This window comes from Equus quagga, chromosome 17 (genome assembly GCF_021613505.1).
Source record: "Equus quagga isolate Etosha38 chromosome 17, UCLA_HA_Equagga_1.0, whole genome shotgun sequence".
In the NCBI taxonomy this organism is placed as follows: domain Eukaryota; kingdom Metazoa; phylum Chordata; class Mammalia; order Perissodactyla; family Equidae; genus Equus; species Equus quagga.
In genome coordinates this window covers 12673943-12697472 of record NC_060283.1, presented here as the reverse complement: position 1 = coordinate 12697472, position 23530 = coordinate 12673943, and the positions used below count along the sequence as shown (strand labels likewise).

General features: G+C 38.4%; 1 protein-coding gene and 2 pseudogenes across 1 annotated transcript; all 3 read left to right on the top strand.

The window, feature by feature from the left end:
* Positions 1-316: 316 nt before the first annotated feature.
* Positions 317-1252, top strand: LOC124229438 (olfactory receptor 4D10-like). Its single transcript, XM_046644649.1, has one exon. The coding sequence runs from the start codon at positions 317-319 to the stop codon at positions 1250-1252; it is 936 nt and encodes a 311-aa protein (XP_046500605.1).
* An 8163-nt stretch (positions 1253-9415) lies between these two features.
* Positions 9416-10376, top strand: LOC124229040 (olfactory receptor 4D11-like; annotated as a pseudogene).
* Positions 10377-18162: 7786 nt separating this feature from the next.
* On the top strand, positions 18163-19066 carry LOC124229488 (olfactory receptor 4D9-like; annotated as a pseudogene).
* The last annotated feature ends 4464 nt before the right edge of the window (positions 19067-23530 follow it).

The window sequence follows — 23530 nt, the reverse complement described above, 5'->3', positions numbered from 1 at the left end:
GTTTACAAATGAAAATAAACTAATTAACTAAAATGTGCAATGTAAACATCACTTCTTAACATAAATGCTTATTCTCTTCAAAAATAGTTTTATAGGTAAAGAAATATTGAATGACTTTTCATGTTATATTTTGATTTGATCACCAAACTGATTGAAATCTTAAAAATTTGGACAACTCAACAAATTGCAAACACCACAATCACATGAAGAAGATTCTGAATTTCATTCTTAGTGCTTAGGAAGAAAACAAAATAAAGAGCCAAGTCTTTTCAAATGAAATAGCTTGAAACAAAAGTGAGACAAAGAAAATGACTCAATGGAGCTGAAAAACTGTACCAGGGTCAAAGAATTTATTTTCCTTGGCCTAACTCAGAATCAAGAACTGAACTGGGTCTTATTCCTTTTCCTGCTTTGGGTGTATGTGACAACTCTGCTGGGAAACCTCCTCATCATGGTCACTGTGACCTGTGAATCTCGCCTTCACACCCCCATGTATTTTTTGCTCCGTAATTTGTCTATTGCCGACATCTGCTTTTCCTCTATCACAGCTCCCAAGGTTCTGGTGGACCTTCTGTCAGAGAGAAAGACCATCTCCTTCAATGGCTGCTTTACTCAGATGTTTTTCTTCCACCTCATTGGAGGGGTGGATGTATTTTCTTTGTCACTGATGGCATTAGATCGGTATGTGGCCATCTCCAAGCCCCTGCACTACGTGACCATCATGAGTAGAGGCCGTTGCATTGGGTTAATAATGGCCTCGTGGGTGGGGGGCTTTGTCCACTCCATCGTACAGATTGCCCTTTTGCTGCCCCTCCCCTTCTGTGGACCCAATGTTCTTGACACTTTCTACTGTGATGTCCCCCAGGTCCTCAAACTCGTCTGTACTGACGTTTTCATGCTTGAGCTGCTGATGATTTCCAATACTGGACTGCTCACCACATTGTGGTTTATCTTCTTGCTTGTGTCCTACACAGTCATCCTAATGATGCTGAGGTCTCAGGCAGGGGAGGGCAGGAGGAAGGCCATCTCCACCTGCACCGCACACATCACTGTGGTGACCCTGCACTTTGTGCCCTGCATCTATGTCTATGCCCGGCCCTTCACTGCCCTCCCCACGGATAAGCCCATCTCCGTCACCCTCACTGTCATCCCGCCTCTGCTGAACCCTTTAATCTACACTCTGAGGAACCAGGAGATGATGTCAGCCATGAGGAGATTGAAGAGAAGATTTGTGCCTTCTGCTGAGAGATAGACTGGTTGCTCACTCCTCCTCACCACCTTTGAAAATGTTTGTCCATCAAGTAAACTGTATTGCGTAAAGGATTTCTAAATAATTTTGATATTTCTACCAAGATAACACACGACTTTCGAAGATTCTGATCAGTATGCAATAATAATGTGAAAAGATAGGTTTCATGTTATGAAAGAAAGTAGAGAAATCAAATTGTTAGCTGGAGAGGTGTTTATTGCTTCTTCAATACAGTCTTGGAAGAAATAAAGAAATCAGAATCGAAATACACTCAGACAATTTTATCACATTGGAATTGTTCTGGGGCTTTTTTTCCAGCTCTATTGTAGTGTATTTGAAAAATAAAAATGGCATATATATATATGTAAGTACAACAATATTTTGATATACGTATAGACTGTGAAATGATCATTGGGGGAAACAGATTAACTTGGGATCTGTCTCTCTGTTCTTTCTCTTTTTTTTTTTTTGAGGAAGATTAGCTCTGAGCCAACAGCTGCTGCCAATTCTCTTTTTGCTAAGGAAGACTGGGCCTGAGATTACATCCATGCCCATCTTCCTCCACTTCATATGTGGGACACCTACCACAGCATGGTTTGCCAATGGTGCAAGGTCCGTAACCAGGATCCAAACCAGTGAACCCCGAGCCGCCGAAGCAGAATGTGCACACTTAACTGCTGCGCCACTGGGCTGGCCCCTCTCTGTTCTTTCTTAAAATTGCATCAGAATTTCTAATTGTCTAAATAAAAGTATCAGTAAGAAAAGTAAAAATATATATACTCAGACATTCCCACTACATTCCTGTTACCAGGAATGGAGCTGAGACACATATGAGAAATAATGCTCTTTCATGAAGTAATCACATCTTAGTGAAGTAAACAATCCAAATTAAGTTCCTCCTCTGATTCTATTATAGGATAAATTACATAACTATTACCTGAATATTTTTCCATCTAAAGCCCACACTCATGTGGTTGAGAGCAGATGCCTTGAAGTTAGCACAGCTTGAGTTAGAATATAGACCTCAACAACCATGAATCCTGTGACCTCATGCAAGGTCCTTACCCGGACCTTCCTCTGAACCCCAGGCCTGCTTGCCATGCCTTCACTGCTTTCCCTCAGTGCCCTGGGCTTAGCTTGAGTACAGAACTCATGACCTGGTTTCTAATTCCCTGTCCTCCTTCTTCCTGTCTCCCTCAGTAGAATTATGCTTTATTTATTATATCCCCAGCATCTGGCCCAGAAAGTAGAACAGAGAAAACACTCATAAAAATTGTTGAATTACAAAACTCAGTGAATGACTATCACCTCTAACTCATTTCTGCTCAAGTCATTGGATAATATGGTTAAGAAAACAATTGATACATTGTTATTATTTTCTGTTAACATGACACGCTAAAAATGACAGAAACCTATGAAGCTGCTTTCAACTGTGCATTTGCATTCAAACAGGTTGATATGAAGTAGAAAACATTATTCAATATATCAGCTTGGCTTTTATTGTTTACTTATTATGCCGTTTACAGCTGCTGGGAGTTTGGGGGTTTTTTCCTCTGATTTCTGGAGGTAGATTCTAGATTTTAAAATCTTTGAAACAAGAAATATGTTCATGTTGCAATAAAAATCTCAGTCCAAAAGTCAGACATGCAATGTCCATGCGAGGGGGGTGTGTCCAGAGCATCCAAGAAACAGTAAGCAGGCCTCTGTAAGTAGATGAGAGGAGGAGAGAGGTAACAGTTGAGGTTGGAGACATAATGGAGCCACAGGTCCAGGTCTTTAGGAATGTTTAGACCACTGTGAGGATTTTGATTTTCACATTAAGTAAAATGGGATGCATTCGGAGGACTTTGAAGAGAAGAGCAATGATGCAGGTTTTAACAGAATTGCAGGGGCTACCATTATGAATAGACTGATGAGGGATGAAGACAAAAACAGGGAGACCAATTAAGAGGCTACTGCAGTAGTCCCGTGAAAGAAATAGTGAAGACATGACTTAGGGTAATATTGGTGGAGGTGTTGAGAATTGTCTTTCATGAAGTAATCACATTTTAATGAAGTAAGCACACTCAAATTAAGTTCCTCCTTGGACTCTCTTATATGAATAAATTAAATAACTATTACCTGAAGATTTTTCCTTCTAAAGCCCAAACTCCAGTGGTTGAGTGCAAGTTCCTTGAAGCTAGCACAGCTTGAGTTAGAATGTGGACCCCAATAACTATGGGTTCTGTGACCTTGTGTAGGTCCTTACCCTGACCTTCCTCTGAACCCCACACCTACTGGCCACACTTCCATGACATTGCCTCAGCGACTGGGGCTCAGCTCGAGCACCACACTCAGGACCTTGTTTCCAATTCCCTGTCCTCCTTCTTCCTATTCCTCAAGTAGGACTATGCTTTCTTTATTGTGTCTCCAGCACCTGGCACAGCAAGTATAACAGAGAAAACCGTCCAAAAAACGGTTGAATTAAAGAACTCAGTGAATGAATATCACCTCTCACTCATTGCTGTTCCTCAAATCATTGGAGAGTAGGGATAAGAAAACAATTGATTTGTGATTATTCTCTGTTAACACGACTCCCTAAAACTGACAGAAACCTATGAAGCTGCTTCAGACTATGCATATACATTCAAAAACATGGGCATGAACTGCAAAACATTATTCAACATAGGAGCTTGGTTTTGATTTGTTTATTTTTCTGCTATTTACAGCTGCTGGGAGGTTTTCTTTTTTGCCCATCATTTTTGAAGGTAGATCCTAGATCTTAAAATTTTTGAAACCAGAAAAATGTGCACGTCCCAGTACAAATGTCAGTTCAAAAATCAGACATGCAAAGGTCTTCAGGTGGGGATGTGCCCAGGTCTTTGTAAGGGGATGAGAGGAAGCAAGGAGGAGACAGGTAATGATTGAAGTCAGAGAGATAATGAGGCCGTGAGACCAGGTCCTTAGGACCTTTTAGACCATTGTGAGGATTTTGACTTTCACGTTAAGTAACATGTGATGCATTTGGAGGGCGTTGAAGAGCAGAATAGTGATGCATGTTTTAACAGCAATGCAGTGCTTACTGTTATGAATAGACTGAAGTAGGGCAAGGACAAAAACATGGAGACCAATTAAGAGGTTACTGCAATAGTCCCATGAAAGAAATAATGGAAACAAGATTTAGGGTAATAACAGTAGAGGTGGTGAGAATTTCAAACAACTTTGAAGGTCAAGCAAGTGGGATTTGCTGATGGATCCAGTGTGGATTTTCTGGTTACATGTGTATCCTGTGAGAACTCCATCACCCACTTTGGTCATCAATTCTTTGAGAGCTCCCTCAGACTCACCTTCATAACCTCATCAGGCTACTTCCAATACTTGAGTATCACACTTCAGGAATCACCCTGTGTTCATGAAACTGCCTAAGGAAATTGCTCAGAATCCTTAAGAATTCACATTTATTTCCCAATAGGAAAACTACTAAGAGGAAATATTAAGAGTAAGGTGGAATTCTTAATGGAATGCTAAACTGACTTCAGAGGATTATTGCTAAATTCAGGCCAGGGTTGTCAGACATCACTGGGGAGATGGTGGAAGGTGAGGAACCTGAATAGAGGGTGATACGATATGGAGGATGGGTAGTTCTTCCTAAACTAGCTTAGCAGGGTTTTTTTAAAATTGGACAATGCAGAGACAAACATTGAGGTCCAAAAGTAGCAGCCCAGTTGAAAGTTCAGGGAAGACTGAGTAGAATGTGGTCAAGAAGAGAATCCTTGTCACTGCTAGAAAATTTTAGACCTAAGACAAAAAGCGTTTTCCTAAGCATACGTGCCTGAGTTACATCTTAATTACTCCCGCTGAAACCACCTAACCCTCAGCAGAATTTTTTCACAGCCACAACCAATTATATTCCCTCTGATACTTCTCACACTAGTTTGGAGATCAAGGAATTGGTAAACATGATGGAGCACTGTCAATCAGTGTAGACTAACCAAGAAAATATTATTTCCTGTGTCTGCCATTTTCCACATAAAGACACAATGGAAGCCACTGAAATCACTGGCTTTGACAGGGGTATTTAACAGAATTTTCTGAAGCTGAATGATTCCCAAGGTGAACATTATTTAAAATGTTGGAGAAGGAGGTTGGAGACTTTAGGTAAGAAATATAACTCTACATCAGTGTGAATGCCAGTGATGTCTGGAAGTCTATGCATAAGCATGGGGAAAAAGTGAGAATAATTTCACTCTACATGTAATCATTAATATTTATGAATGTAAAATAATGTAATAAATAAACAAGATGCTACATTCCAGGGTGAAACTTCAGTGACAGACAGCACAGCTAAGAAATATAAACAAAGATGATCTTGTGAAGTGAGAGTCATGGAAATGAGTTTAGTTTGGAATTGGAAAAAAGGCAACACTTTTTTTCTGGAATCCCTTGAATTACACAAAGAAGAGATTTTTCTCAGGCTTATTTCCTGTAGATGGATCAGAGTGAAATCTATAGAAGTATTTCTTATGCTAAATTTAAAACTAGAGAGAAAATAAAATATGTCAAACCTTCAAAAAACGTTAAAAGAATAGTGCAATGAACACCTATATACTCTTCTCTAGATTTACCAAAAAATAAAAATTTATAGCAATGATTTTCTTTCCTATGTCTTTCCATGCCTTCATATTTGTATCCTTTCTTTCCAGCCAAACTTCTGACTCATGAGCAACTTTTATATATTCAAGTGGTCCCCTAAAGGCAGATCTCCCATTCTGTCCACACCCACATGCCCCAAACATAAGTGTCACCTCCTCCATGCAGGTTTCTCTGAGCCTCTTGGTGAAAAGTCACAGTTTTCTCACGCACAGCTCATTTGTCTTTAGACAGTCCCCAACACTCCCATATCACTATTAGATTTCAGTTCTTTCTCTACTGCTTTTGGATTATATTCCTTTCTCTCAAATAACCTAGAACTCTTCCAATTTTCTATCAATATTTGCTAAATAATTAGATGGATTAAAAATAGCAGAAAGATGGAGCAGAATGTGGAGGATGTTGTCCAAATTACCAAAAGTAGTTTGTCAACATGGGACCCATTCCTTTCTGACAAACGAGCCTGACCTGGGGTCTGAGGTACTGTCCACCTTCTACCCTTCTGTGTAGACTATAGTCTGTTATTTACATGCAGTCCCTGTGGACTGCTTTCATAACTAGATTGGACCTCTGCTATATCTCTAGTAACTATATTAAGTTGATGTTTTCTGGTGATCGTTTCCTCTTTTTAAACTAGTCGGAATTGATGGCTCACCTACTGTTTAGTTCAACACAATCCATTTGCCAATGAGCTTGCAGTGTTAAGGTTACCCAACATAGTACTAATTATAACCAATAACTAGCCATGTGTGCTGAGACTCTGCATATGTTAATTCACCTAATCCCCATAACTTCCCTGTTGGGTGGGTATTACTATAACCCCCACTCTATAGCTGAAGAAGTAGAGACTCCATGAGGTCTCTCACTTACTCAAGTCACACAGGGACAAAGCCAGCACTTGATCCCAGATGGCTCTCACTGCAGAGACCTGCATTTGACTTCTTTGGTCTGCTAAGATGTTGTCAGATAAGAAGACAAACCAAGCAAGCACTCTCTGTACTACCATACACTGTCACCACCCTCTGGGCCACTCTCATTGACACTGAAAAAAAAAACACTTCTGATTTCCCCCAAAACAGTATGTTCTGATGAAGCTGTTTTAGAATACATCTTCTGGGAAATGTACAGCTCCTCTAAAAGACTGTCAGTACATTTAAAGAAGCTGTGTATCTGTGACACTTACTAACCTGGAGTTTTTCTTTAAGGCAACACACGTATAAGCTCACACTATTGATTAGGCAATAATCTAAGTTTTGATGCTTTTTCATAGATTCACTCATTTAATCTTCACAAAAATCACTCGAGGGAGATGCTGTTGTTTCCAAATACTGATGCAGAGCCTGAGGCCAAAGAGGTAAAGTAACTTCTTCTGTAGCACAGCCAGTCAGTGCCCAACTAGAAGCTGAACAGGCTGTGTGATGCCAGAGGTCCCCATTATCTCCCTGTATGCTATGATGTTCTTGGTAGCTTTTTTAGTTTTCCATATTAAGTAGACTTGGGACAAAATTGCATGCAGACAAAAGAAAACTTGAAAGGAAAGTGAGCTAAGTGAAAAGAAATATCTTCATTTGAACTGGGAAACACCCAAAAAGTGGGAGAAGTGATGCTCAACTTTTGTTTCTGATTATGGTGAGAAAAGGGAGATAGACTGCAAAGAAAGAAATTAATGTTTATTTCAAAGATTCAAGAAAAAAGAAAGGCATCCAAAAACAATACAATGATATGGTAAGAATACACTTAACATTTTAAAAAACTGACAAACTGTTTTTGGAAACTGGTTGCACCGTTGCACATTCCCACCAGAGTTCCAATTCTTCTACATTTTTGTCAACTCTTGATACAAGTCTGTTTTATTTTAGCCATTCTAATTGATGTGTACTGTTATCTCACTATGGCTTTAATTTATATTTCCTCAGTGATAAATGATGTTGAGTATCTTTTCTCGTACTTGTATGCTATCCCTGTATCTTGTTGTTGTCTATTCAGACCACTTATCCCTTTTTTTATTCAGTTGTTTTTTTTCTTATTATTGAATCTTAAGACTAACAGCCATTCTATTCCTAGATACTTACCTAAGGGAAATGGAAGTTTGTGTCCACACAAAGACCTGTACACAAATATTCATAGTAGCCTTATCTGTAATAGTCCAAACCAAAAAATAATCCAAATGTCCAGCAAAAATAGAATGAGTAAACAAAATGTGGCATGTCCATACAATGAAAAGGAACAAAATATTCGTACACACAAAAACATGGATGAATTCTATGAATGAAACAAACCAGACAAAAAAGGAGTCCGTACTGTAGGATTCCATTTGTAGAGAAATGCAAATGAATGGATAGTGACAGAAAGCAAATCAGTGGTTGCTTGAAGAAGGATGGGCAGAGGGCACATTTTACAAGGGTCACAGGGACACTTTTGAGGTGACATAAATGTTAACTATCTTAAAAATAGTGATGATGTCATGGGTATATGCTCATATAAAAATGCATCAAAGCATATACTTCAAATACATGAGCCTATTGAATATCGATGATAGCATAATACAAAAATAACTTTTAAGAAATAAATTTGAACAATAAACGGAAGAGAATCCCTGAGTTACCGCTTTCCTTTAATACCTTAGGAGCTCTTCAACACCCAGGGGTTTTGGTACCTAAAGTAGTTTGAGGTAAAGACATAAATAAAGTAATCCCCTTAAGAAGAATGGAGCAACAGAGAAGAATTTTTTGGCTTTAAAATTTTCTAATTTTTAATAGCATTAAATTTCTGACTTAAAAAGTGGAGTGGGGGCCTGCCCTGTGGCCAAGTGGTTAAGTTCACAGGCTCCACTTTGGCTGCCCAGGGTTTCACTGGTTAGGATCAAGCCATGCTGAGGCAGTGTCCAACATAGCACAATCAGAAGGACCTACAACGAGAATGTACAACTATGTACTGAGGGGCTTTGGGGAGAAGAAGCAAAGAAAAAAAGAAGATTGGCAATATATGTTAGCTCAGGTGCCAATATTTAAAAAAAAAAAAAGGAGTGCTTCTGTGGAATTCAGTCCAAAGAGAACCATTTTGCAGATATGAGTTCTTCAACTATTTAAAGGGAGAACTCAGTCTGGAAAAAAATAACCCACACTCCTGTCGAACCTCAAAGGACCCCAGTCGTACCAAATAGGCACTGCCTTATCCATACACCAGCTGCATCCATTTTTATATCCTTCATGCCACAATAGTGCATTTCTGAATATTTAACATTCACCTGTTCATTTTTGATACTTAAAACTTACATTCCAAGAACATTGTTCTTATGCATTTTCTAAAACATTTGTAATTTACAAAAGAGATAATAAATGCATGCTTGTGTAAAAGATATCATTTTGGAAACATTAGCTACAACCTCAGAACAGCTCTTTATGTGGTGGTAACACCTCACTAGTCTTCAGACCTAATACCTGACTCTAAACCTGAATCTATTAGGACAGAGTAAACCCTTTCTGAAATAACACTTAATTTTTTCCAAGCTACATGTGGATGAACAAATATGACTCAATGGAGTGGGGAAATGGCCTGAGGATAAAAGAATTTCTATTTCTGGGACTTACTTGGTCCGAAGACATGAGCTTCGTCTTGTTTCTCTTTTTCTGTTTTGTGTATAGGACAACTCTACTGGGAAACCTCCTCGTCATGGTCACTGAGACCTGTGAGTCTCACCTTCACATCCCCATGTACTTTCTTCTCCACAATCTAGCTATCCTTGACATCTACTTCTCCTCCATCACTGCTCTGAAGGTCCCAGAGACCTGCTGTCAAAGATAAAGACCATCTCCTATACAAGATGCACGACACAGATGTTTTTCTTCTACCTCATTGGTGGGGCAGACATTTTTTCTCTCTCGGTGATGGTGTTTGATTGCTAGATAACAATCTTCAAGCCTCTGCACTATGTGGCCATCACGACTAGGGGCCGATACACTCCCTTCATTGTGGCTTCCTGGGTGGGGGGCTTTGTCCATTCCATCATGCAGATTTTCCTCTTGCTGTCCCTCCCTTTCTGTGGACCCGATGTTCTTGAGAGCTTCTACTGCAATGTCCCCCAGGTCCTCAAACTCGCCTGTACAGCCACCTTTGCACTTGAGCTCCTGATGATTTCCAACAATGGCTTAGTCACTACCCTGTGGTTTATCTTCCTACTTGTGTCCTACACAGTCATCCTAATGATACTCAGGTCTCGGACAGGAGGAAAGCCATCTCCACCTGCACCTCACATATCACCAGGGTGACCCTGCACTTTGTACCCAATATCTATGTCTATCCCAGGCCTTTTACTGCCCTTTCCACAGATATGGCCATCTCTGTCACCTTCACTGTCATTTCCCCTCTGCTGGACCCCTTGATCTACACTCTGAAGAAGTGGAAAATGAAGTCAGCCATTAGGAGACTGAAAATAAGACTCACGCCTTCTGTGATAGAACACTTAATAGGTAACAATTTATTTTTCCAGTTAAGTTAATAGGTTGCTGATAACTCAAGCTTCTGGTAAGCATGAAGGAACTAGTGTTATAGGATTGAGCTGGTTGATGTATTTTCATTGAAAGACCAAAGTAACCATGTGTCAGTCAGGAAACTATAAGGCAGGTGAAGAGACTGCTGAATCCAATTCCTTTTCAAGAGGTAAGTAAATAGAAACCCAGACATAGGTTTGCTTTGCTCAAGATCTCATATCAACTTAATTACAGAGATGTCTTCCGAAACCAAATCAATTGCTCTTCCACCAATTGAATGTAAATTGTTACATTACATGTCTATGCCAGACTGAAATCCTGCTCTAGAAGGATCTCCTGATCAGTGCATCTGAAGTACATATATATGGGTATATATGGCCCATCACAGTATAAGACATTTTTTCTGCTTCAACTTTAAAAGGTCTGGTGACCTTGAGACCCTCAAAGGTAGATAATGGTTGTCTGTCTTGATTCCCATCAGTAATGACGAAACTTTGAAATATTTTCCGGAATGGCCTAAAGAGATTTATCTCGTGTGGAAATAGATGTGCCAGATTCACATTATTGTGATCAGTTTCGACAAAGGCAGAACCTCAGGGATCCTCCACAAAGAGCAAGCCATTCTCATTATTCAAGAACTGATTTTCCAATTACAGCCTTACCAGGGCCAATCTGAGACTGGCTTCCTCATTGAGGATTTGCACTCTTCCCACTTTGCATTTCCCAGAGAATGAGAGGAAGGGTTAGAGAAGATAAAACTCTAATGAATCTAGTTTTCAGTCAGTGGGTGTTTTGAACAGGAAGTACAGGCTAGTGTTTTTGTCTAGAAAAACACAGTAAAAGTAAAGTATTACAGCTGAAAACTCTAACTTCAGAGTCATACAAACCTGAGTCCAAATCCTATCTCTGTCATCCACCAGCAGTGAGATCTGAAGCAAGTTATTGTATCTTTTCACAGGTCATGGTTCACCTATACAAAGATACTTATAATATCTATCTCATAGAGTTGTTGTGAAGGTTAAAATGAGATGGTATATGTGAAACATACAATGCCTAAAAATAGTAAATGCTTAGGGAAAAACTAATGTCATTTTGATATCATCTGTATTGCTCGGCCTAACACACATGATGTCCTACATTGACCTGTTTCACACTCCTCCCATGTGGCCCATACTCACCATTACTTGGAAAACACTAATGAGGTAGAAAATAGGGGAATGCACATTGAATTCAAAGCATCTTTCATCTTAAAATTTCTAGCTTTCTGTCATTAAAATATGACAATAACTTTGCTTGTTATTTTTACAGCTTGAATAACCATCCTTAAGCTGATGAGATAAAGCGTAGGAGAGTTTCATATCTAAAGAAAGTAATGGGTCAAAGATAAAATCTTGGCTTTTAGAGTAGAAGTAAAAGATCAGAGGAATATGTCAAATCCCATGGGACAAAAAAGAGCTCAAGGAAAGTTAGCCAAAGGATACTGAGTGTTGAGGACAAACTTCACTTATGTCCCACATTAAATGTGGAATGGCCCCGGAAGCATTCATTAACTAACTGGTTCAATTGATTGCCATTTCCTGTCACCTGGTCAGTCCATTCTACTTTTTACAATATTAACCTAGCTCCCCTGACATGAAAATTCTAACAATAATTCATACATGTTAAATCACCATGCACAGGGTCCTGCTACCTTTGCTCAGGTATCTCTGGTCTCAAGTTCCTGAACATTTCTATGTGAAATTGCCTATGAAAAATGCACACCAAAAACCACTTATACCCTATTTCATGCCAATGTGTCCTTTCCTTTCCTTCCTAGATCTTGTGGCTCACTCAAATTAGATTTTTATCACTATGTCAGAATTGGATGGCACCGAAGATCTCTAGGGTCTGAATCACTGTGTCTCAGAAGCATAATCCCAATGGCGCAAGAACCCAGGAACCCCTGTCACATCATTGTCACTGAGACTTTCTCAAACCACGTAAACACACAACACAATCTGATTCATTAATTTAGGTGAAGGGGAAAGAATTGTATCTGACTGCACAAACATATATCATTTATCTGGATGACATAAAATCAAAACCTGCGCTGCATTTTTTTTCCAATTAAATCAACTTTTACTATTTTTTAAGCTCTGCTGCTAAGAGCCAGAAAAGTCAACTGGCTCTGGGCACACAAGCCTTTCATACTATCCTCTCCAACATTGCTCCCTGAATCAAACATTTTAATGATCAACATCTCTGGGTAACCATAAACCCAATAAAATAAAATAATTCTGAAGTAATTAAACTGATGAATATCAAGAGCTGTCACATGCTTCCTCCCTGGATTCTAAGTGTGCTGTGGATCTTAGAGATGTAGATTAAAATAATTGATTAGTGTCAATGTATATATTGCATTAAACAGAAACTGCACATATAAATCTACAACATTCAGTCTCTGTATGCTGCCCTGACAGCAGCCACAGAACTTTGATTTTTCCATTGCTACCATTTTATTCAAGTTTTATTTCCAAGTCGATTGCCAGCAAACTGATTTTGGTCAAGCGAAAGACTGCACAGTCCATGGTGTGCATGACACCTCCTTCTTGAGTCAAGAGGGATAAATGCACTGTCTAGAGAAAAAGATAATGACTGAATGTACACCGGTGCGTCTGTATTTACTTATGAGATGGAACAGAGAGGAGATAAGTGCAAGAGAGTAGGAGAGCTTGATGCCATTTTAATGACTCCCATGGGAACTCCATTGAATTGGACACTCAGCTTCCACTTTCATACCCAACAATATTCCCTTTGCTAATTTCTTTATTAGGCTTTATGAAGGACTAATAGTGATGGCTGAGGCACTGTAAGTCAAAGCGTAAGAATCAAAATTGATTGATTCCCTGAGGTTGGCTTTTCCCATCTGAAGGAAGAAGATAACAAATCACTAGCCGTGAGGTAGGCTTTTCATTAAACATAGAATTTCCCCAGAATCCAGTTCCTTTAAGGTGCAGTTGGAGCATCATAAGAGAATCAATTTCTCACTAGGAGACTGACGTCAGATAGTGTTGGAGTTTGTGAACGTCTGAAACTGAAAAGTGGTTAGAGTTGATTTTTCAGAAATACTGCAATTGCATGAAATGTTCCTATTGAAACCAAAACTCTTAATGAAGCAAACAGAAGAGGTAGTTTTTCAATACTAGGAAGAGGGGAAGTGTGGCTTGCAAAATGTTGGAAGAAGGTCAGTTGGCTCCAGGGGATGTACTGCATTCTACTTGGAAGGATGGTGATTTTGGAGGGGTTCTGAAGGCAGTTTAGAGTTTGCTAATATCCCTAGCTCTCAGGAGGGTGATTGCCTTGGAAAAACAGCTCTCAAAGACAGAAATTCCTGAATTCAGTAAGTGCAGCCAATCAGCTCTGCTTCTTGGCTGGGAATGGAAGTTTGGGGGCTTTAAGTAAGGTGTTTTAACGGCTAGCCTATCTGTACCCTTATGTGCTACTGAATATGAATAATGCTCTTAAAACTTTTAGGGATTCAATCAAGAGCAAAGGCTTTCCAATAATAATAAAGAGAAAAAGGAGCAACATTTGCTCAGTGGGAAGCTGGGGTATGGGGATTACACTCAGCTTGCAGGTTGTTTCCAAGATGCTTGATAAGCTTGTTTCCAAAGGATGGTCCCCTTTAGAGTGATTTCTAAGAAATCCTTGTGATCTGTATTTTAACCTTACAATAACACATCAAATAGTATTTCTTTATCCATTTCCCCCCTCCCTCTGAGGTGCATTAGTTTCAATGCAGTGTGCATAATCATATACTTTAAAAGTATTCTTCCTACTCTTTGTAAAAAGATAGCATCCATAGGAACAGACCAGATCCATTATATTCAAGAGGAGTTCATTTGAGATAATGCTACTCAGAACTAATTTCTGCATCTTGCCATTGGAGTGCTACGTAGTTAACCCAGGTTCTTGGTGGAGGTGCCTCTAAAGACTGTAAAGTTTGCTTTTCAAACTCTGCCTTTTTCTTTTTTCAATGTCACCTCTGATATCCTCTCATGCTAACACACTTTCAGCTACACTTCTCTTACCATGTGCAGGCTTCTTAAACCCACATACGCATAGGAATCATCCCATAAATGTTTGCTTAAAGCAAGAAAAAATAAGCAAAGCAGAGCTCCATTATTATGCCCACATTTCCATAATGTTGAGACCTTGAAAGTTGCATGGACACCCCTGGAGCCTGATGTCCAGATGAATGTATTTGTTAATGAGGATTATAATTTATTTTCTTTCTGTAAATGTTTATAATATAAATATATTTATTTACAACTCCATACAAACATTTATTTATGTTTATAAGCAGGTTTGTGATACAATACTTTGATTTTTTGAACGTATGTCTTACCTCAAACCCCTAAGGGAAAAGGAAAATATCCCCAAAGGAGAGATCGCATTTGCCACTTACCCCAAGTGTTGAGAAGAGGGAGTTGAACCACAGGGTCAATAGCAAGATGAGCCACTCTCAGACAAACCCCCACAGAGGAACCTGGCATTTGTAACAAAAGAAGCACTCACCTCGGGCTGAACAGATTGGCAACATCAGAATCCTCAGCTTCTTTCAGTTTCCAAAACAGACATAAAATCTCATCGTATGAGGTAGGTCTTATTATCATCATATTGTGGGTAAAGTATATAATGGTGCAGGCTAAGAACTGACTCCAAGCCCTGCCCTATGAACCTAACGTGTATTTTTCATTGGTTTGGTACAATTATTGAGTAACTTACCCAAGGTCACACCAACTAGGAAGTCATAAAACCTAAATTGCTTAAATGCTCCAGATGATCTACATATATATATCCAAAATGCAAGTGTGGGACTGGATACTGTTCAGTACACCTCCTGGATGGAGTTTACCAACATTATATGCCCAAACGGTACTATTTTCCTATATATCCCCATGATTTTGTAACTCCTCACTTTTCTTTCTGCTGACTCCACAGTCTGCAACACTTTTATTGGCTTAACTGTAAACTTCCTAAGGAAAAGATCTATGTTTGAGTCACATTTCCCTCAAAAAAGACCATCTCAATGTCATTATGATGGTTAATTTTATGTGTTATCTTGATGGATCACAGGGTGCCAAGATTAAGCATTATTTCTGGGTGTGTCTGTGACAGTGTTTCCAGATGAGATTAGAATTTCAATTGATGGGCTGAGTAAAACACATTAATTGCCTCCCCAACATATGTAGACATCATCCGTTGAGGACCTAAATAGAACAAAAGGTGGAGGAAGCAGAAATTCACCCCCATTTTCCTGCCTCATTGCTTGAACTAGGACATCTCATCTCATCTTCTGCCTTCAGACTAGGATTTACACCATTGGCTCCCCTGGTTCTCAGGCCATCAAACTAAGATTCAATTACACCACCAGCTTTCCTGAGTCTCCAGCTTGCAGACTGCAGATCGTGGGACTTCTCAGCCTCCATAATCACGTGAACCAATTCTTCATGATAATTTTCCTTTATATATCTGTATATATCCTATTAGTTCTGTTTCTCTGGTGAACCCTAATACAGTCATAAAAATGGTATCTAGAGGAAAGAACAAAGAAGGAAATAAAATAGGAAAAGTAAAAGAAACAGGAGAGAGAAAGAAAAGAGGAAGAGAGAGGACAGGTGACACAGGAAGCTGTTAGGCTTGTCACAGTGGTTTCCTGAGTAGGATATTTGAAAACCATTGACTTATCATTCCAGTATCCAAAAGAAAGATTCTAGAGTGGGCTGCTGTCATTCATTAAAATATATTTCTACATGCCAGATTAACCAAAGACTCCTTTGGGGATGATTTCTCCACTTTCAAGCTATGGTAAGTATAGTGTGGGAAATTCTTACTTCTGGGATTCTAGAGACCTGAAATCTCCTACGTTCATTACTCTGCACATTCATTCTTATCACTCGATATTGTTGACATAAACATCAAAGAGGGAGAGATTGAGATGAATCCTAACTGATGACAACGGAGTCAGAAATGGGGCTCCTGTCTTATTCTTCTGTGTGAGCAAAAAGGAGATTGCTGGTTGGAGGAACGTGGTCTCTTAAAGATATTTTCTAAGATTTAAAGAGCAAAATGAAAAAAATAGAGAAATTGAAACCAGAATCTGAGAAAAAATTACAAGTGGACAGCATGGCAACCTGAATAACACAATAATTTGGGAGGACCTAAAGTCTGTAGGTGAGAGGGAAAAAAAACATAATTCTCAGGTTGTAACTGGTAAAGACTGTAACTATACAACTATAAAGGTAACCATTATGAAGTGGTGGTCAATTAAATTTCACATTAAATGAAAGTCATTCTTTACATGAAATTAAAATGTTATGATCACCATGTTAATTATTCTTAATATTCTACTGAAGGATGATGTACATGCATACAGAAAAATGCACATAAGTGTACAGCTCAATGAATTTTCCCCCAAGCAGATTATATTTTGTAACAAGCACTCAGATCAAGAAACAGAACATTATCAGTACCTGAAAAGCCTCCCTCATATTCCCTTTAGTTTTGTAATTTTTTTTTCTTTATGTGAAAAAAATAAGAGATTTCACACTCTTTTGTGCCTGGACTATTTGAGTTGACATTGGGTTTTTGAGATTCATTTGTGTTGTTTCATGTAATATATGTAGCTCATTCCCATTGCTGTGTAGTATTCTATGAATTTAACAAGTTATTTATTTTTTCTACTGTTGGTAGGCAATTGTGCCATTTTCCATTTTGACTCAATTACAAACAATGCTGCTATGAATATTCTAGGATATGTCTTTTGGTGGACATATCATATCTACTTATTTCCTAGGAGTGATATAGATTGTTGTTAGGATGGAGATATACACACACACACACACATATATATATACATAAATATGTATGTATGTATATATATAACAACATCAACAACTGAACAAACAATTTGTATATATATATATATATATATCTCTACCCTAAGATAGATGATTAGATTGATATAGACATACATACCGATATACATATACAGATAGATATACATATATAGCATCGGTCAATACAATCAAACAGCAACACGGTTATCCCAATTTTACACACTCACCAGCAGGCTATGAGAGTACCAATTGTTCCACGTCCTCACCATCTCTTGATATTTTTCATTTTTTCAGTTTAGCCATTTTGGTAGGTAGGTTGTAGTTTCTTGCTATAATTTTAATTAACATTTCCCTGATAATTAATGAAATTTAATCGGCATTTGAGTATCTTCTTTTGTAAAGTTTGGATCGTGTCTTTTGCCATTTTCTGGTTTGTTCATCTATCTTCTTTTTACTGATTTGTAGGAGTTCTTTATATATTTTGGACGTGAAACATTTCTCAGCTACATGTATTGTAAATATCCTCCCATGTGCAGGTTATCTTTAATTCTCATAATGGTGTCCTCTGTGAACAAAAATTTCTCATGTCAAATTCATGCTTATTTTTTATTGTTTTAAGTGTCATATTTTAGAGTAAAAGTAGAATTGAACAGGTTCAAAGACCTGTCAGCCGTGTTTCAGGGGCCACAGTGATAGAACCAACCTGTTTAGGTGACTGAGTGAAAAACCTGGGTATCTTCCATCTAAGGGTAGCATACAAAATTGTAGACATAGGGCATGCATAAAAAAACATCCTCCCCACTAAAACACCAAACTCAAGTAACAGAACAGACTACAGTAGATTTAATATCCCAGTCTTTAACTGTGCTGTACTTTCTTCTAGAGATATGCTTCAAAAAGAATTTGTGACCCAATGGTTCAGGGAAATTATAGAGTGAAAGAATCAATTTTCCTGGGAATTACCAAGTTTCAAGAGCTGAGCTGGGTCTTATTTGTCTTCTTGTTTTTGGTGTACATGACAACTCTTATGGGAAACCTCCTCATCATGGTTACAGTTACCTGCGAAGCTCACCTTCACACTCCCATGTACTTCCTGCTCCACAGTCTATCTGTTCTTGACATCCACTTTTGCTCCATCATAGCTCCTAAGGTCCTAGCTGATCCTCTATCAGAAACAAAAACCATCTCCTTCAATGCCTGTGTCACTCAAATGTTCTTCCACCATCTGGCAGGTGCAGATGTTTTGTCTCTCTCAAATGGCATTTGATTGCTATGTAGGCATCTCAAAACCCCTCCATTATATGACCATAGGGAGTAAGCGATGATGCGCTAGCCTGGTTTCAGCCTGCTGGTTGGGGGCCTTTGTCCGTTCTATCATGAAGATTTCTCTGTTGCTGCCCCTTCCCTTCTATGCAACCAATGTTCCTCACACTTTCTACCGTGATGTCTCCCAGGTTCTCAAACTCACTTGCACTGACACTGTCACTCTGGAGCTCCTGATAATTTCCAATAAGGGATTAATCAGTTGGTTTTTACTCTTCTTTCTCCTCATATCCTACACAGTCATCTTGAAGATATTGAGATCTCATACTGGAGAGAGCAAGAGGAAATTCAACTCCACCCGCACCACACACATCACTGTGGTGATGGTGCACTTTGTGCCTTGTGTCTATGTTTATACCTGGCCCTTCACTGCCCTCACCACAGATACTGCCATTTTGATCACCTGCACTGTCATCTCTCTTTTGCACAATCCTATGATCTACACCCTGATGAATCAGGAAATGAAGTCGGGCATGAGGGAACTAAAGAAATGACTAGGACATTCAGAAAGGATCTAAATTCTATAAGGATGACATAACACTAAAATTTAAAGATAGATATCAAATTTCACTTTCTCAAAATGGCAAGAGATCACCTTAATGCTAAAAGCACAGGGGCATCTATGGATACCATGGAGTCATAAAAGATGCGGGTCCTATATTATGTGCTGGGACTTATAGGTGATACTGCCTTAAAGTGAGGCCTAATCATGACTTTGAGTACCCACTCTCACTTATTCATGCCTCAAATATTGACAAAACACATATTACGTGCCTCACAATGGTAGGACTAAGACTGCTGCAGGAAGATTAAAGATAGTCACTGTCCCACAGTCATATTCCAAGATGCTTTAAGAGGATATGGTCAAAGTGCTGTGGAAATATTGTAGGCACTTTACTTGAGAACTTCAGAAGAAATTTGACCATAAGTAGATGTTTTCAAGGGGAAAAAGGCAAAGAGGGGCAATCCAAGGAAAGAAATCAATACGTGCAGAGGGAGAGAATAGTATAAAAGTGTGCCACATTATGCAACAGTCAGCTCATTATAGCAAGGAACTAGTACATTCAAGGAGTTAATACCAGTATTTGATATTTAAAAGGAAATTTCAAGATGAAGAACTCCATCTATGGTCACCTGAGCAATGCAAATCCATGACTTCTACAGGGGAGAGAGGATCCCCATACTCACTCCAAGGCTATAGTTTCCTCCTGGGCAGAAGGAGGCAATGATGCAAGAGGGAGTATTCAGAAAGAAATAACACTGATGGGTACAGGCTGTGGAAAACTCACACGGATTAATGAAAGGCTTAAGGGAAGACAAATACTAAGCATTTGGGAAGCAGCTGACCATTACATAGCAGGATTATCCCAGTCGCAGACTGGACAGGCCTAAATTTCCCCTTTGTTTCTGTTTTTTGGTTTTTTGGAGGTTATTTCCCAGCTTTGTTGAGATATAGTGGACATGTAACATTCTGTAAGTTGAAGTTGTACAACATGCTGATTTGATAAATTTGTATAATACAATATGATTACCACCATACCATTAGCTACCACCTCCATCACATGGCATCACATAATTAACATTTCCTTTTTGTGGTCCTCATTGTTTCTGCACTTAGAGACCTCATAACTTTATGCTTCCCACTCAATCCACTAGAAGGTAAAGAAAAGATATAAAAAGCACAAGGATTTAATCAGTGGATCTGAGAATTTGCTAGTCTCTATGAAATGAAAGGAATGAAAATGGTGCTAGGAGAAGGTTTATCTAACAATCCAGCTGATATTTCACTGAGATCTATTGTTGGCTTTACTGTACAATGACTCCCACTATGATAAAGCTCAAGCCATAGAAACTGGAACTCATTTATTCATCTGAGTAAATAAACGCTGTGACAAAAAAAAGTTCAAAATGGAAGTAGTTAAAAACAGTAAAAGTTTGTTTCCTGCTCATGTCAAAGGCCAGAACTGGTCTTCAGAAAGAGATGTTCCATGCACTCATTTAGAGAGACAGGCTTCCGATGCTTCCATCTTGGGCTCCACCTCTTTCTAGATTCTCAGAATCTTCTCCATTCATCCAGAAAATGGAGGAAAGGAGAGAGGATTAAGAATTATGGTGAGAAAGGAGAGATGGTTATGGGCCAGTCCTGAAAGTAATGTGCATCCCTTTTGACCACATTCCATTGCCCTGCTCTTAGTCATATGGCCTCAGTTAATTATGAGGGAGTCTGGAAAATTTAATCCTGCTCTGTCACCAGAAAAAGGAAGAGAACATGGAAGACGATGAACTCCAACAATCTCTTCAACATATGTAGTTCATTACTAAGAAATTACAATTGGATTAGATGACAAGGACTAAGACTTTGTCTCTAAAATGATTCTCTCAATACGTAGAAACATTTGCTGGAAGTACTACTGCACCCTCGGAATTCACAGAGAACCAAACTGAAATGAGGGAGATATGGGGAAAGGAAATTTAAATAAGAGGAAGAAAAAGGTGATCAAGGTAAGCCTGGGAACTAGAATGACAGTAGGCTAGAAGGTCAGGTCTCAAAACATAGTACACTGGAGGAGAGTGTCCAAAGAAGACTAGTCAAGAAGACAACCCTCACTTATCCTCATACTTTCTATAAGCTAGTTGTAAACAAACATTTAATAGTGCAGAAGCTCCTGTGGAGATGCGTGCCATCTTCTTTGTTGATTACTCCTTCATGTGTTCTATTTTATGCCTATCACACTTATGACTTCGAACTATATATAAAGCCATAACAATCAAAACAGTAGAGTACTGAAATAAAAACAGACATATAAACCAATGGAACAAATCAAGACCCCAGAAACAAACCCATGCAAATACAGTCAATTACTTATCAACAAAGAAGCCAAGAATACACAATGGGGAAAGGATACTGTCTTCAACAAATGGTACAGGTAAAACTGGATAACCACATGCTTAATAAAGAAATCAAGCTCCTATTTTACACTATTCACAAAAACTAACTAGGAATATAGTAAAGATTTAAACATAAGAAGTGAAATGATAAAACTCCCAGAAGAAAAAATAGTGTAAAGTTTCCTTGATATTGATTTTGGCGATAATTTTTGATATGACACAAAAAGCACAAGCAATAAAAGCAAAAATTAATAAATGGGACTACAACAAACTAAAAAGCTGCTGTACAGCACAAAAATAATCAACAAACGAAAAGACAACCTACAGAATGAGAGAAAATATTTGCAAATCATGAATCAGATAAGAGGTTAATATCAGAAATATGTGAAGAACTCAAACAACTCAATAGCAAAAACACAAACAATTCAATATAAAAATGGGCAGAGGACCAGAATAGATATTTTTCCAAACAAGACATATAAATGCCCAAAAGTTATGTGAAAAGGTGCGCAACATCACTAACCAGCAGAGAAATGCAAGTCAAAACTACTGTAAGATATCTCTTAATATCTATAAGAAGGTCTATCATCAGAAAGACAAGAAATAACAAGTGTTGGCGAAGATGTGGAGAAAAGGAAACTCTTGTGCACTGTTGATGGGAAAGTGAATTTGCACAGCCACTATGTAAAATAGTATAGAGGTTTCTCAAAAAATTAAAAGTAGAACTATCATATGAGCCAGCAATCTCATCTCTGGCTGTTTATCCCAAAGGAAATGAAACCAGGATCCTAAAGAGGTATCAGTACTCCCATGTTCATTGCAACATTAGTCATAATATCCAAGATATGGAAACAGTCTAAGTGTCCATCAATGGATGAATGGATAAAGACATGGTATATATATACAATGGAATATTATCAGTTATAAAAAAGAAGGAAATCCTGCCATTTGTGACAACTAGATGGACATCGAGGGCATTATGCTAAGTGAAGTAAGTCAGACAGAGAAAGACAGATACTGTATTATCTCATATATCTGTGTAAACTAAAACTCTAAGCTCACAGAAACAGAGAGTCGTATGGGGGTGCTGGGGGTTTGGTGAAATGAGATGTTGGTGAAAGGGTAAAACTCTCAGTTATAAGGTGAATAAGTTTTGGAGATCTAATGTACAGATGGTGATTATAGTTAACAATACTATAATGATACCTGAAAGTGGCTAAGAGAGTATATCTTAAATGATCTCATCACATACAAAAAAGTGGTACTTTTGTGAGGTGAGGAAGCTGTAAATTAACACTATGATGATAACCATTTCGCAACATATAAATGTATCAAATCGACCATTGTATACCTTAAACATGAGAAATGATACATGTCAATAATATCCCAGAAAGCAGGGAAAAAAGAGAAGAATTACCCATCCCAAACACACAACCTGTATCATGAAGTTTTTAATCTGTATTGACTAGTTCAATGTACTAAAAAAAATGGAAAAGCAGGTAAATCCAAACCCATAAGCATTCCGGAAACAGTGAAAGTGCGTTCTACATAAGAAAAAACCATTCAATAATTTGAGTTAAGCGTGAGTAACTATTGTAATTTTGTAGACAGCTTTACTAACATAACTTATCTAGCAGTAATCCAAATTGAGAGATTCCATATGAATACAGTATTGGAAAACAGGAAAAAATTGCATTCCTCAAAGATCATCTAAGTCATGTTTCTCTACATGTGGAGACATATAGCAACATCATGAGACTATAACAAGTCTGCGTATAATTAAATACTGGACTAGGAGCAAAGGCTTTAAGGTCCAGTTCTCTTCTAGTTTTTTGAGAATCGAATTGAAACATTTATATATAGTGTCCTCTTAGCTTTACAAGCGATGAAAATTGGACCCTTGTAGTCTCTTGGGCACAGAATTTGGCAGATTTTAAAATAGTTCTGATTGAGCTATGGATAAACAGATAGATTTCCTCTACTGCCTCTAAATAATTTGGACAGAAACCAAAATGTATCTGTCTATGTGTGTGTGTGTGTTTACACATGTGCATGTCTCAGGAGCTTCT